This window comes from Otolemur garnettii, unplaced genomic scaffold, assembly GCF_000181295.1.
Source record: "Otolemur garnettii isolate 467f Iridium unplaced genomic scaffold, OtoGar3 scaffold00086, whole genome shotgun sequence".
In the NCBI taxonomy this organism is placed as follows: Eukaryota; Metazoa; Chordata; class Mammalia; order Primates; family Galagidae; genus Otolemur; species Otolemur garnettii.
This window is the reverse complement of record NW_003852481.1, coordinates 3,652,693-3,666,419: the sequence shown is the minus strand read 5'-3', so window position 1 is coordinate 3,666,419 and position 13,727 is coordinate 3,652,693. Positions and strand designations below refer to the sequence as shown.

Genomic DNA, 13,727 nt, shown 5'->3' with positions numbered 1-13,727 from the left:
ATGACAACTACATCAACAACAACCAAAAAAAAAAAAATAGCAGGACATTGTGACTGGCTCCTGTAGTCCCAGTATTTGGGAGGCTGAGGCAAGAGAATTGCTTAAGCCCAAGAGTTAGAGGTTGCTGTGAGCTGTGATGCCACCCCACTCTACCTAAGGCGACATAGTGAGACTCTGTCTCAAAAAAGAAAATAATAAGGCAGTGAATAGAACTTTCAAATGGGAGAGAAACAGCCTACACTTTGCCAACATTGGTCTTTCTGTGACATAAAGATGAACAACACAAATGTCAATCAGTTGACACTCTGGTCAGCTGCTAGTATCAGTTAGTAGGTTGACCATTTAATTTATAGTCTTATTTACTTCTGGCTACTTTCCTCTGTGTTTTTGAGGTCTAATAGACCTTGTTAAATAGGTATGAGTGGGTTTTAATTTTTTCACAGATAAGCCACGTGTATGTTGCTAACTTCTTTGGTAGTTTCTACTTGAGTTTCTCTGGTAGTTTCTGATAAATGGCTGTTTTTTTCCCCCTCCATTAGTTGTGCAGATGTTCTTGTAGAGGACGGAGAAGTCCATGTGGCATTGTGTAGAGGACAAGGCGGGACTCCTGCTGATAAGCCCCAGAGAGAATGGCACAACAGTTGGCAAGTGGTTGCCATGGCAGCTTTAGGGGGGCTCATTTTAAGTGATGTGCATCCCTTCAGCTGTGAGGCTTTGCCAGGGTACAAATGCACTGGATATAGGTAAGTATAACATAGGCCTTCTCTTAACAATCTCTCTCACTATGATTGAAAATAAGAATTTTCTATCACGGTGAGACAAATTTAGCCCCTAGAAATACTTAGTTTTTTAAAAAAATGTCAGGCACAATTATAAGAGGGACTTTAACAAATGCAATCACTGTAACCTAATTCTGTGTATCCTCAATGAATCCCAAACAATAAAAAAAAAAAAGAAAAGAAAAATGCCAAATTAATATGAGGGTACAAATGTCTTGGTTGCATTGTTTTCAGTTCAAAGGTAAAGTTCAAGTTGTAATTGAGCCCTTTGCCCACGGGTGGTGGCCGTGGTGGTGGTGGTGCTGAACACCCTCACATTGTGCGCATTAGGTGAGATCCTACCAATTGCCCTCCCTCTTCCTCTTCCCTTCTCCTTCCTCTCCCCTACCCCTTGCTAGACTATGGTGGGTGTCCATAAAGTTCGTGTGCACTTAAATTGCACACAAACTTAATGGACACCCTGTATTTGAGGTTTTTTTTTTCATGTGGCGTGTTGTTATTTATATATTGGTTTTATGTTAGTATTGAGTACATTGGATACTATTTTTTCCTATTATTATTATTTTTTTTTTTTTGCAGTTTTTGGCCGGGGCTGAGTTTGAACCCACCACTTCTGGCATATGGGGCCAGTGCCCTACCCCTTTGAGCCATAGAGGCCACCCTTTTTTCCTATTATTAAGATACTTTACTAAGAATAATGTGTTTCAGCTCCATCCAGGTAAACATAAAAGGTGTGAAATCTCCATCTTTTCTTATGGTTGAATAGTATTCCATGGTATACATAGGCCACAGTTTGTTAATCCATTCGTGGGTTGATGGGCACTTGGGTTGCTTCCACATGTTGACAATTGTGAATTGAGCTGCAATAAACATTTTGGTACAAATGTCTTTGTTGTAAAATGATTTTTGTTATTCTGGGTAGATACCTAGTAATCAGGTTGTGGGATCAAATGGAAGGTCAACTTTTAGTTCTTTGAGAATTCTCCATAATTCTTTCCATAGAGATTGTGTTAGTTTACACTCTCACCAGCAGTGAAGTATTCCTTTCTCTCTATATCCATGCCAGCATCTGCAGATTTGGGACTCTGTGATGTGGGCTAATCTCATTGGAGTTAGGTGACATCTCAGAGTGGTTTTTTTTTTTTTTTTTTGAGACAGAGCCTCAAGCTCTCACCCCGAGTAGAGTGCTGTGGCATCACAGCTCACAGCAACCTTCAACTCCTAGACTTAAGTGATTCTGTTGCCTCAGCCTCCCAAGTAGCTGGGACTACAGGCGCCTGCCACAACACTTGCTATTTTTTTTGGTTGTAGCTGTCAAAGTTGTTTGATGGGCCTGGGCTGGATTCAAACCCCCACCAGCTCAGGTGTATTTGACTGGAGCCTTAGCCGCTTGAGCCACAGGCACTGAGCCCTCAGAGTGGTTTTGATCTGCATTTCTCTGATGATTAGGGATGATGAGCATTTTTTCATGTGTTTGTTGGCCATTCATCTGTCATCTTCAGAGAACTTTCTGTTCAAGTGCCTTGCCCACTTAGAAATGGGGTTGCTTTCTCTTTTCTTGTTGATGAATTTGAGTTCTCCATAGATTCTAGTTATCAGCCCTTTGTAAGATTTGTAGCATGCAACTATTTTCTCCCATTCCAAAGGCTGCTTGCTTAGGCTGTGCCTAGAAAGACTTTCTGTAATAACGGCAGACTTCATACTCGTGTCTGTTTTGTCAGGAGTCAAGATAAGTCCTTTCACATAGAAGGTGCTTTGAATCATGTCTTCACCCGGAGCTTACCCTTTGAATGTTCTCAACCCAGAATCTTCAGGATCAAACTAGGTGACCAGTGGTTTTCCTTTCTAGAACCAGAAGCACTTGTAGGAAAGTTGAACAGGTAACCTGTTATTTGCTGGAAATTGCTTCCATCTGTAATTGTATCCTGACGTTCTCATAGCAACCATATATTGAGTGGATAGTACATAAGTTATTAGAGATGCTGGTGTTTTGATAATTGTCAGTCAGTATGGCCTCCTCAACCCTCTTTATAATTGAAAATTGTCTTATTTCTTAATATATTGTAGGGATGGTGGCTGTCAGAGTTCTGAAACACATAATATCTCTCCTTATGGTAGATTATTTCATTGCTTCCTTTCAAGATTGACTTGAGGATAATTCTTTTCTATATAGTTATTCGTATTTTTAATTTTAATTACATTATATTTATTCATTATTTTAACACTTGATCTTAGCCAAAAGGCTGAGAAGCAATTATTTGTTATTTTAAGTTAGAATTTTTTTTTTATGTGTTTAAGCAGGGGTTTCCTGGAAGCACCTTCATGTCATCCTATCAAAACCATAAATGAGAAACTCATTGCTGAATTGGGCAAAATTTTCCCTCTAAAAAGGCTGAAGCATTCCTTTCCCTTGCTGCCACAGGAAGGCACCAGTGTTCTCCCTTCCTGGAACTGTGACATTCTGTCAACTGCCTTTTGGATTAATCTCCATGAAGATAACTCAAATTCTGAGTCCCTGATTGGTGGGAGAACGCAAGATATGGAGGACTTGTTAGTGTCATTTTCAGAACTCAGCCTCCCCAAAAGTCTTGGAAGAGATGGTAAGGAAGAAGCTCATGGAAGAATTTCTGGCCAGGCCAAGGTCTGCCTTAGACCCTCTCTTCTAGTTCACGTTCAGGCTGTCATCCAAGCACCAGACTTCCTCCCAGGTTCTCTGCATGTCCTCAGTGGGCCTGTCTTTCAGAAGTGCCGCATTTTGCCTTTTACAATGCCAGCATTTCATGAGACTTTACTTATCCTTGGGTTTAATCAAAGTCTGAAGGAAGACTATCTTCAGTCGCTGCTGGATCACCTGAAGAATGTCCTAGATACCCTTCTGGCCCAGACAATGCTGGAGGGCTGTAGGCTAAGCAATTCAGTAGAATTTATCCTTCAGCCAAATGGAAGAGATTATATGATTTGTGTGAAGGCTTATAATTTTGATCCAGATTGTGCCCAGGACTTAATTATTGGGTCTGTCACTACATCTGCTACAAGCATTATACATAAAGACCAGTGTTTTGTGTTTGTGTCTATGAACTTGGACTTATTAGCCATGCTTGTCTGGAGTATCTCTGACTGGAGAATGTTATGGACCTTTGATAACCGTTTCCTAAATAGTTTTGTCCCTGGAAAAGTAGAACCCTTTAAAAGCTATTCCCTGTATCCTCCATGCTATGTACATGATATTAGTTTTTGGTTAGATGAGAAGAAAGGATTTGATGAACTTGAGTTTCACACTGTGGCCCGAGCAGTGTCCCAGGACACTGTTATATCCATAAGATTCCTTAATTGTTTTCAGCATCCAAAGACTGAACAGGTCAGTCTCTGCTATAGATTGACTTACCAGACCTGTGACAAGGCACTCACCAAGCAGCAGGTAACATCAATGCAGTCCCAGTTTAGGAAGGAGATTCAACAACGACTACATGTTACACCTCGATAGTTTAATAAATTCTTTTCCATAGTGTGCTCCTTCAGTGGTGTGGATGTGGATAAAAATGACCAACTTGCAACCAGCAGTTCTTTTTGGACTGTGTTTTTTTTGTAAAATTGTTTACATTGTGACTAGAGCCACTGTTGGCTGAAGCTAAAAATGCCTTGACTCTATCACTTAAGCTTACAGGGTCCATGCGATTGATGATGTTTGGATTTGGACAGCCTTTTGATCCTGAGTGATGAGTGAGATGACAGACAGAATGGCATCTTGTACTTTAGATGCTGTATTGCTGAAGAAAAGGTAGAGCTTAAGCGTCTTGTCAAATATAAATATGTTTTCCACACTGTCAATTCCTCTTCTCTCAATTCCATTGTATCATTTCATTAAATAACTTTGTGAGAGGAGTTTTTACAGTCACACCAACATTTATTAACTTGCTAAATTGTAAGTATTCAATAATTAATATTGGTTATTTAGTAATAATAATATTATTATTGGGTGGTGCCTGTGGCTCAAAGGAGTAGGGCACCGGCCCCATATGCTGGAGGTGGTGGGTTCAAACCCAGCCCCACCCAAGAAAAAAAAAACTGCACAAAAAATATTACAATTATCATCCTATCCTACCATCATCATAATTTCTTTTCCTCTGGTTGACTATTATTTAATTCATGAAACTAATAAGTGACAAATTTAGTGTTAACATTTGGGTCTATGTTCTTTCTGTTATTTCTCCTTCCTTAGTCTTTTTCAGTAGTAATCATTTAACTGTGATTAACTTGAAACTTTTTTGCGGCCCCCCCCAGATTTGGGGGCCTTCTGTGATTGTATCTGTAAGGGACACTGGGAAATTGGGTCAGCCCAGGACTCTGCAGAATGGGGTACTCTAAAGTGAATTAATGTATGTCCCTGTTAACAGGCTCCACAGATGGGAATTATTTTGTGACCTCTGTGAAGGAAATGACTGTCTTATTTATTTTTGGAGAAAAGCATGTGAAAAGGCAAGAATGGATATAAAGACGCAAACTAGGCTCGGCGCCTATAGCTCAACCGGCTAAGGCGCCAGCCACGTACACCTAAGGTGGCGGGTTCGAATCCCCAGCCCGGACCCGCCAAACAACAATGACAGCTGCAACCAAAAAATAGCCGGGCATTGTGGCGGGTGCCTGTGGTCCCAGCTACTTGGGAGGCGGAGGCAGGAGACTCGCTTGAGCCCAGGAGTTGGAGGTTGCTGTGAGCTGTGATGCCACGGCACTCTACCCAGGGGGACAGCTTGAGGCTCTGTCTAAAAAAAAAAAAAAAAAAGACGCAAACTAGGAGGTTATTGTGATAATGACGACCTGGACCAGCATTGCATAATACTTAGAAGGACTTGCTGATGAATTAAATGTGTGTTGATGCGGGAGGTGTGGGATTAAAGACTGGGGAATCAAGCAGGATTCCTAGGTTTTTGACCTGAGTACCTAAAATAGAACTGTCATTAACTGGGATGGGAAAACTGCCACAGGAGTAAGTTTGGGGGGTAAGATAAAGAATCAGGGATTTCTTGTGTCTTGCTGAGCTCTCCACATAGACTATTTGCTAGTTGAGGTCAGGTAACGGTGATTTATACCTTTCTTCTATCTCCAGTACCTGAATGAGGTAGCACTGGAGCTGGATCTTAAGACAAGAGTAAGGAGGTGGGCTGGGTGTGGTTGCTCACATCTGTAATCCTAGCACTCTGGGAGGCCGAGGGGGGGCAGATTGCTTGAGCTCAGGACTTGGGAGACCAGCCTGAGCAAGCGCATGACCCTACTACTAAAAATAGAAAAACTACTAAAACCAGAAAAAGTAAAAATAGAATAACTGGGTGGCACATGCCTGTAGTCCCCTCAGCTACCAGGGAGGATGAGGCAAGAGGATTGCTCAAGCCCGAAAGTTTGAGGTTGCTATGAGCTATGACGCCATGGCACTCTATCCATGGCGACAGAGTAAGGCTCTGCTTCAAAAATAAACAAACAAACAAATAAATGTAAATTGGGGAAATGAGGCACGATTTGTGTAGGGGAGTGGAACATGCTGAATAGGGAAGACAGCGAAAGAAGAATGCCCAGCGTTGTAAGTAGGTGGAAGGGTCAGCCATGATGGGAAAAGTCAAGTCTCGGGTACTATATCTTTGCTACTACGGGATTTGCCCCAACTGCCCAATAACATCATAATTTAGTCCCTTCTGCGCATGTCAAGGTCTTTTGTCCCTTGGCGGACACCGTTTGCCAGCAAAGCTATGTCTCCGCGCTTGCCGACTTCCTAGGGTGCCGAATCTCACCTTTTCCTCCCAAGCTTGCCATGGCTAGCCGAGGAGCTCGGCAGCGCCTGAAGGGCAGCGGGGGTAGCGGGGGCAGCGGTGGGGACACGGCCCCGGCCGCGGACAAGCTGCGGGAGCTGCTGGGCAGCCGAGAGGCAGGCGGCGCGGAGCCCCGGACAGAGTACGTGTGCGGGCGCGGCGGGGGCGTGGTCGGCCGGCGGCTGGGCACAGGGCTGCCCCCGTGGGGGTCTCGCAGGTGCTGCGCTGGGCTTCCTGCGGCCCGGCCTCCCCATCGCCGGTCCAGGCTCCTCTTCAGCTAGGGCTGCTCTTGGCAGGTTAATGCTGAGTCTTCGCCCAGCTTTAGATCACCTCCACCTCGGGTACCTTCTCTCTTGTAAAGATAGCTGAGATGCTTCTGCCTCAGCGCCCGAGCAGGCTGGCTTGGTGTGGTGTTAGCCTGGGCAGAGGCTCTGTGGGAGATATTGGCAGGAGCAGAGAGTAAACCTTTACAGCTGTTTCTCATAGCTTCTTTTTATTCCCCCCACAAGGGCCAACTCTTTACTTTTATGTGGGCCACCCCAACCTCCAGCACCTGCTGCCGCAACCATCTCTCCCCAAGCCTGGAAGACTACATGTTAGGACTGCATTAAAGGGGCTGTCGGCATATGGAATTGGAGGAGGTTATGTACCTTGCTCATATGAGAGCTCTATTCATTTGAACTTAGGGTAAATGAATAAAGCCGTGGAGAGTGATGACCTTGTTAAGAGAAGAAAGAAAAGGCGAGTGAGAGCTTTGTGGCCTTCAAGTGAGTGATTAGTTTGGTTGGGATGGAGTGTCATGTATGCAACAAGCTAAAGTGCATGAGTTAACTTACTCCTTAAAAGTAGAAAGTAGATAGACTGACTAGGTCATTAAAGTCTAGAAGGAAGATCACTTGAGCCCTGAGTTGGAGTCCAGCGTGGGCAAAATAGCGAGACCACACACCCCTATCCTTCCTTTGAAGATTGCTTTTAAGTCTGAATTCATTCTTTATTCGTTTTGCTGAAAAAGAACAACTAGTCAAAGTGAACTAACAGTTCACTTATTTAGGAGAATACGTTAAGTGTTTTAGTCCTTCTAATTAGGAGGTCCTGACACTTTTTTTTTTTTTTTTTTTTGGCCTCTGAACAGGTTATCTGGGAACAAAGCAGGACAAGTCTGGGCGCCTGAAGGATCTACTGCTTTCAAGTGCCTGCTTTCTGCAAGGTTATGTGCCGCTCTGCTGAGCAACATCTCTGACTGTGATGAAACATTCAACTACTGGGAACCAGTGGGTGATTTTAGTATTCTTTTTTCATTATTGATTTTGCTGCTTGGTAATTATTACTAATCTAGACAAACGATACGAATGTGACTATTAGTAAAATAGTGTTTTCACTTTTGTATTCTTTTTTTTTTTTTTGAGACGGAGGCTCAAGCTATCCCCCTGGGTAGAGCGCCATGGCATCACAGCTCACAGCAACCTCCAACTCCTGGGCTCAAGCGAGTCTCCTGCCTCAGCCTCCCAAGCAGCTGGGACCACAGGCGCCTGCCACAATGCCTGGCCATTTTTTTGGTTTCAGCCATCATTGTTGTTTGGTGGCCCGGGCTGGGGATTCGAACCCACCACCTTAGGTGTATGTGGCTGGCGCCTTAGCTGCTTGAGCCACAGGCACTGAGCCTCACTTTTGTCTTCTAAGATGATGATTTACCTACTGTTGAAGGCTGTAGAAAATTTAGCTGGTTTACTCAAAGGTGTAATTTGTAATTTTCTTTTAAATTTTTAAAAATAAAAATAAGACTGGGTGCGGTGGCTCATGCCTGTAATATAACACTCTGGGAGACTGAGGCAGGAGGATCCCTTGAGCTCAAGAGTTCAAGACCAGCCTGAGCAAGAGCAAGACCCCATCTGTACTAAAAACTAAAACATTTAGCAAGGCATGGTGGGTGCCTGTAGTCTCAGCTACTTGGGAAGCTGAGGCAAGAGAATCACTTGAGCCCAAGAGTTTGAGGTTGCTGTGAGCTATGACACCACGGCACTCTACCCAGGGTGACAAAGTGAGACTCTGTCTCAAAAAAAAAAACCCAAAAAATATAAGAGAAAAGATGCTTAATGTTGGTAGGGTAAAGAGAATGTAAGATTTAGCTTTTCTCTTTTGACTAAATAAGCAGAGGATAAACTTCAAGCTTTCAGCTTTGACCAACCAACAATCTTATAGAATTTATAATATATTAATATTTTTATTATTAATATTTAATACTGGAGGGCGGCACCTGTGGCTCAAAAGGGTAGGGCGCTGGCCCCATATGCCGGAGGTGGTGGGTTCAAACCCAGCCCTGGCAAAGAAAAAAGAAAAAAATATTTAATACTGGGTCATTTTGATATTTTAAAATCCATTTATTGAAAATCTTGCCGAGAATGTCAACATTTTTGTGTGCCTTTGTCTTTTTAATGTTTTTATTCAGAAAATTCACTTGCATACTCTTAACAGGGATTTTTGGCCAGTGTAACCCTGCATTCATCTGTTTTTGTACTTTTAGACACACTACCTCATCTATGGGGAGGGATTTCAGACGTGGGAATATTCCCCAGCGTACGCCATTCGCTCCTATGCTTACCTGTTGCTTCATGCCTGGCCAGCTGCATTTCATGCAAGAATTCTACAAACTAATAAGGTAAGGGAAGACCTATCTGGAAGCCGTGACAACCGGTTAAGGGGTGAGTCTCTGGAATAGTTTTGAGGAAAGGACAAAACAGATTAGTAGTAAGAGGGGACTTTTTTTTTTTTGAAGAAGAATCATTTATTCATTCATCATTCAACAAATATTAATGGAGCAACTTTTATTTGGTAGATACTGTGTTAATTGCTGTGGCTTTAGCAATGACCAAGTTCCTAATTTTATGCAACTTACAGTTTATTAGTCATGATGGACATTGAACAGTAATTTTTTTTCCTTAGAGGTTTATTTAATAGTTTGCCTATATTACATATGCATTTTAAGAAAGGAAAAACTGCATTAAATTATAATGAAATTGTGTAATACTCAATGTATACTGATTACAGAAGATGAATACATGTCATCTTTGAGTACCTGCAATTGCAGAAGTCACCCTCAGACAGTGCCAAAGAATGTATAACATTATAAGAAAGGAAAGAACTGTATTAATTCATAATACTCAAGTCATGTTTGACTTTTGCAGCTACAAGAGGTGCTTAGTGTGAACAGTAATTCTAAACGCAATGGGGTCTTAAGGAGGAAAAGTACAATGAGTGATAATTGGAATAGCGTATTAGGAGGGGCTAATATAAAGGCAGGTGTTTATGGGACCTAACCTGATTAGCTTTTAGAAATTTGACTATGAAGTGTTTTGTCATGGATTTCTTTGGGGTTATCCTGTTTGGCGTTTTCTTTTGCCAAATTTGGGAAGTTTGTAGCTGTTATTTTTTGAGTACTTTTCCAGCTCTGCCCTGTTTTTTTCCTCTTTTTTTGGAACTTCAGTGGTATGTCAAGTCTTTTATTATTAGTTCCACAGGTCTCTGAGGCTCTGTTCATTTTTATTTTCAATCCGTTTTCTCTCTGTTGTTCATATGGAGTGGTTTCTATTCTTCTGTTTTCCAGTTCACTGATTTTTTTTTCCTTTATCCCCTCTGTTTCCTATGCCCATCTTTCCATTTTATTATTTTAAAATATAGTCTAGTTCTTTCTTTTCTTTTATTATTATTATTATTTTTTTTTTTTTTGAGACAGAGTCTCACTATGTTGCCCTTGGTAGAGTGCTGTGGCATCAAAGCTCATAGCAACCTCAAACTCTTATGCTTAAGCAATTCTCTTGCCTCAACCTCCCAAGTAGCTGGGACTACAGGTGCCCACCACAATGCCCGGCTATTTTTTGGTTGTAGTTGTCACTGTTGTTTGGCAGGCCTGGGCTGGGTTCACACCCGCCAGCTCTGGTGTGTGTGGCTGGTGCCCTAGCCGCTGAGCTACAGGCGCAGAGCCAATATATTCTATGTCTTTACTGAGACTTTCTGCTTTTTCATTTTTCTGAATCATGTTCTTAATCACTCATTAAAGTATTTTTATAATGTCTACTTTGAAACTCAGATAATTCTAGCATCTCTGTCATCTTGGTGTTGGAATCTTTTGATTGACTTTTTTCATTCAGTTTGAGAATCATCATCCTGGTTCTTGGTATGACAAATAATTTTCAGTAGAAAGCTAGATATTTTAGTACTGCATTGAGACTTTGGCTTACTACTTATAGACTCAGCATGCTTTCTTTGCACTACTGTGCTCCATAGATCATATTTAAGCCTTCTGTTTTAGCTGGCTTCTTCTTCTTCTTTTTTTTTTTTTTGTACTATTTTAACTCTGCTCTCTTGTATTCCTGCTAAACAGCTGGCTTATTTTGATACTTCTCCAGCGGGAGAAAGAAGGTTGAGAGGGAGGTCTTTACCTTGTTACTGCCAAGTGTGGGTAGAACTGTAGGTTCCCTACTAGACCTCCATAACACTTGAGGAAAGGGGTTCTCTTTGGGCAGGGGTAGGAGGTCTGGCTCCCTACGAGGCCTCCACTGATATCACTCTAGCAGGTGGGGTAGGGGTACCTTGCTACTGACAGGTTGAGGGTAGGAATGGAAATCCAGGCTCCCCAGGTGGTTGCCACTAACACCATGGTAGGGGAGCTGCTCATTGCTGTCAGTGGGAATAAAAGTCCTTCAATACGTGGGTGGCAGTGGGACCACAATGCTTTCCTAGGATTTTCGGCCAGAGTAGAGTGGTTATTGTTTAATAAGGTTTTTGTTTTTGTTTTTGAGACAGAGTCTCAAGCTGTTGCCTTGGGTAGAGTGCCATGGTGTCAGCTCACAGCAACCTCCAACTCCTGGGCTCAAGGGATTCTCTTGCCTCAGCCTCCCAAGTAGCTGGGACTACAGGCGCCTGCCACAATGCCCGGATATTTTTTGGTTGTAGTTGTCATTGTTGTTTGGCAGGCCTGGGCTGGATTTGAACCTGCCAGCCCTAGCCACTACACTACAGGTGCCAAGCTTTTTTTTTTCTAAATCATATTAGGCCACCCCTTTCTTGGTCGTTTGGCCAGAGAGAACAGGCCTGGGTTGGATATTTTTGTTTGTATTCATTGGCACTTTTGGTTGCCCGCTGCTTTAGCTTTATGTCTGGAATATGCAAGACAAAAAGAAAACCCAGAGTGTTTCCCGCCATGTTGTTCTTCATGTCCCACAGTCTGTAGCCAGTCTGCCACCTTCTCTCCACTTTTCAGAGTCTTCGTAGGTCTCTTGTAATTGTAGTGTCCAGAATTTTTGTTTTGCTTAGGGAAAATAGGGGAGAAGTCCATTTTTCTTGAAGCAGAAGTTCCTAATTAAGAGAACGGAAGAATAAGTAGGAGTTGTCTACGTAGAGAAGAATGAAGATGAGGGATGAAGTTGGGAACAACAGTCTTGGAGACTGATGACTTTGGGAAGAACACCAGCAGGGCCTCCATATAAGTAACTTTAACACTTGAGAGAGAGAGGGAGTGGTGGAGTGAATTAGATAAGGCTGAGAGGGAGGAAGAGGCCAGAATTATAGAAGACCTGGCAAGAGAGTCACTTAAGCCCAAGAGTTTGAGGTTGCTGTGAGCTGTGACGTTACAGCACTCAACTGAGGGTGACAAAGTGAGACTCTGTCTCAAAAAAAAAAAAAAATTAAAACAAATGTATAGAAGACCTGGAAGATTTACTAGGGAATTAGACTGTCCTGGTTTTTCCCCCAGCTGCCTACAGTGAAACCATAAGAAGGTTTTAGATAGAAAAGAGATGTGATTGCATTTGTATTTTAGGATGATCAGAAAGGTAGCACTTTTGTAAACACTGTCCCTCCCTTTTCTACTTAGTATCTCATTTCTAATTTTTTGAGCTTGTCAGAGGAAAGATAATACAGGATAAAGGACTCAGTAGAGAACTAACAACAGGCAGTGTGTGGGGGTTGTATTTCCACATGGACGTCTCTTGTCACTTCAAGTGTGACATTTCAGCCCAGAATTCTTCCTCTCAAGTCACTAATCCCCTCACATCACTGATGTGACAGTGAGTAAAACACACAAGATAAGTCCCCTTTCCTGTTCTTACTTCCGATCTCCTTTTCTGTCTTAGTTCTCTCAGTGGGAGCCAACAGGGAGCCACTTGGCAAAGGGGAATTAGAGCTTGTTGAATCCCAGCTCCAGCATCATAATTCTGAAAAGAGTGGTTGTTGCTGAGAGAGAATGGTGATACTTGCCACCGTTAGTGACAGCTACCCCAAATGACAGCGCCTTTGTATTTTCTCCTTACAGAATTGTGTGTGAATTTCTCTGAAGCATCCACTCAGGGTGGGATGGCGCACTTAGGCTTACAGGCGTTCTGATTTTCACTGGGTTCTGCCAGACAGCTCTCCAGATGGTTATACGACTTATGTTCCCTGCAATGATACTCTAGGTGCCATCGTCCTCACATCCCAAGTACTCGATAGTTTTGACTTTCGCATTTGTGTGAGATACTTATCTTAATTGAATATCTCTGATTGCTAGTGAGGTGGAGCATTTCTTGCTATATTTATTAGTCATTCAGATTTCCCTTCTGGGAATTATATATTCACATCCGTTGCCCATTTTTCTAGTGGGTTTTCTTTTTTTTTGTTAGTTGGACTCTTTTTTTTTCATTAAATCATAAACACATAGATCATGTATATATTAAGGCATTTATGGGGTACCCTGTGCTGATTTCATATGGAATTAGGAACTCTTACATCACACTAGTTATACCTAGGTATACCTCATCTTGTTTACTTAGTTATTGTGTTAAGACATTTATACTCTATACTAATAGATACGACATGTACCCTTGCATTATGCACCATAGGTGTGATCCCACCATTTACCCTCCCTGGATCTGACCTTCCCCCTCACTTCCCATTTCCCCTCCTCCCTCCTTCATCTTGGGCCATAATTGTGATCTATTCTTCATATGAAAGTGTGAGTGATTATAAATTGGTTTCATAATATTACGGAGTACATGGGATATTTTTCTCTTTTCTTTTTTTTTTATTGAATGGTAACTATGTACATTAATGCACTTCTGGGGTACAGTGTGGGGTTTTCACATGCAATCCAAAATACTTCCATCAAACACAGCCTTCA

The 13,727-nt window shown here is 42.2% G+C and overlaps 1 protein-coding gene across 1 annotated transcript in view; it reads left to right on the top strand.

Moving 5' to 3' along the window:
* Window positions 1-13,727, top strand: part of ALG9 (ALG9, alpha-1,2-mannosyltransferase) — a 101,603-nt gene that overhangs the window by 1,547 nt on the left and 86,329 nt on the right. The window contains 5 exon segments of the mRNA XM_023516062.1: window positions 540-743; window positions 2,501-2,666; window positions 6,574-6,719; window positions 7,710-7,848; window positions 9,099-9,233. Of these exon segments, the coding sequence (XP_023371830.1) occupies window positions 540-743; window positions 2,501-2,666; window positions 6,574-6,719; window positions 7,710-7,848; window positions 9,099-9,233 (790 nt within the window).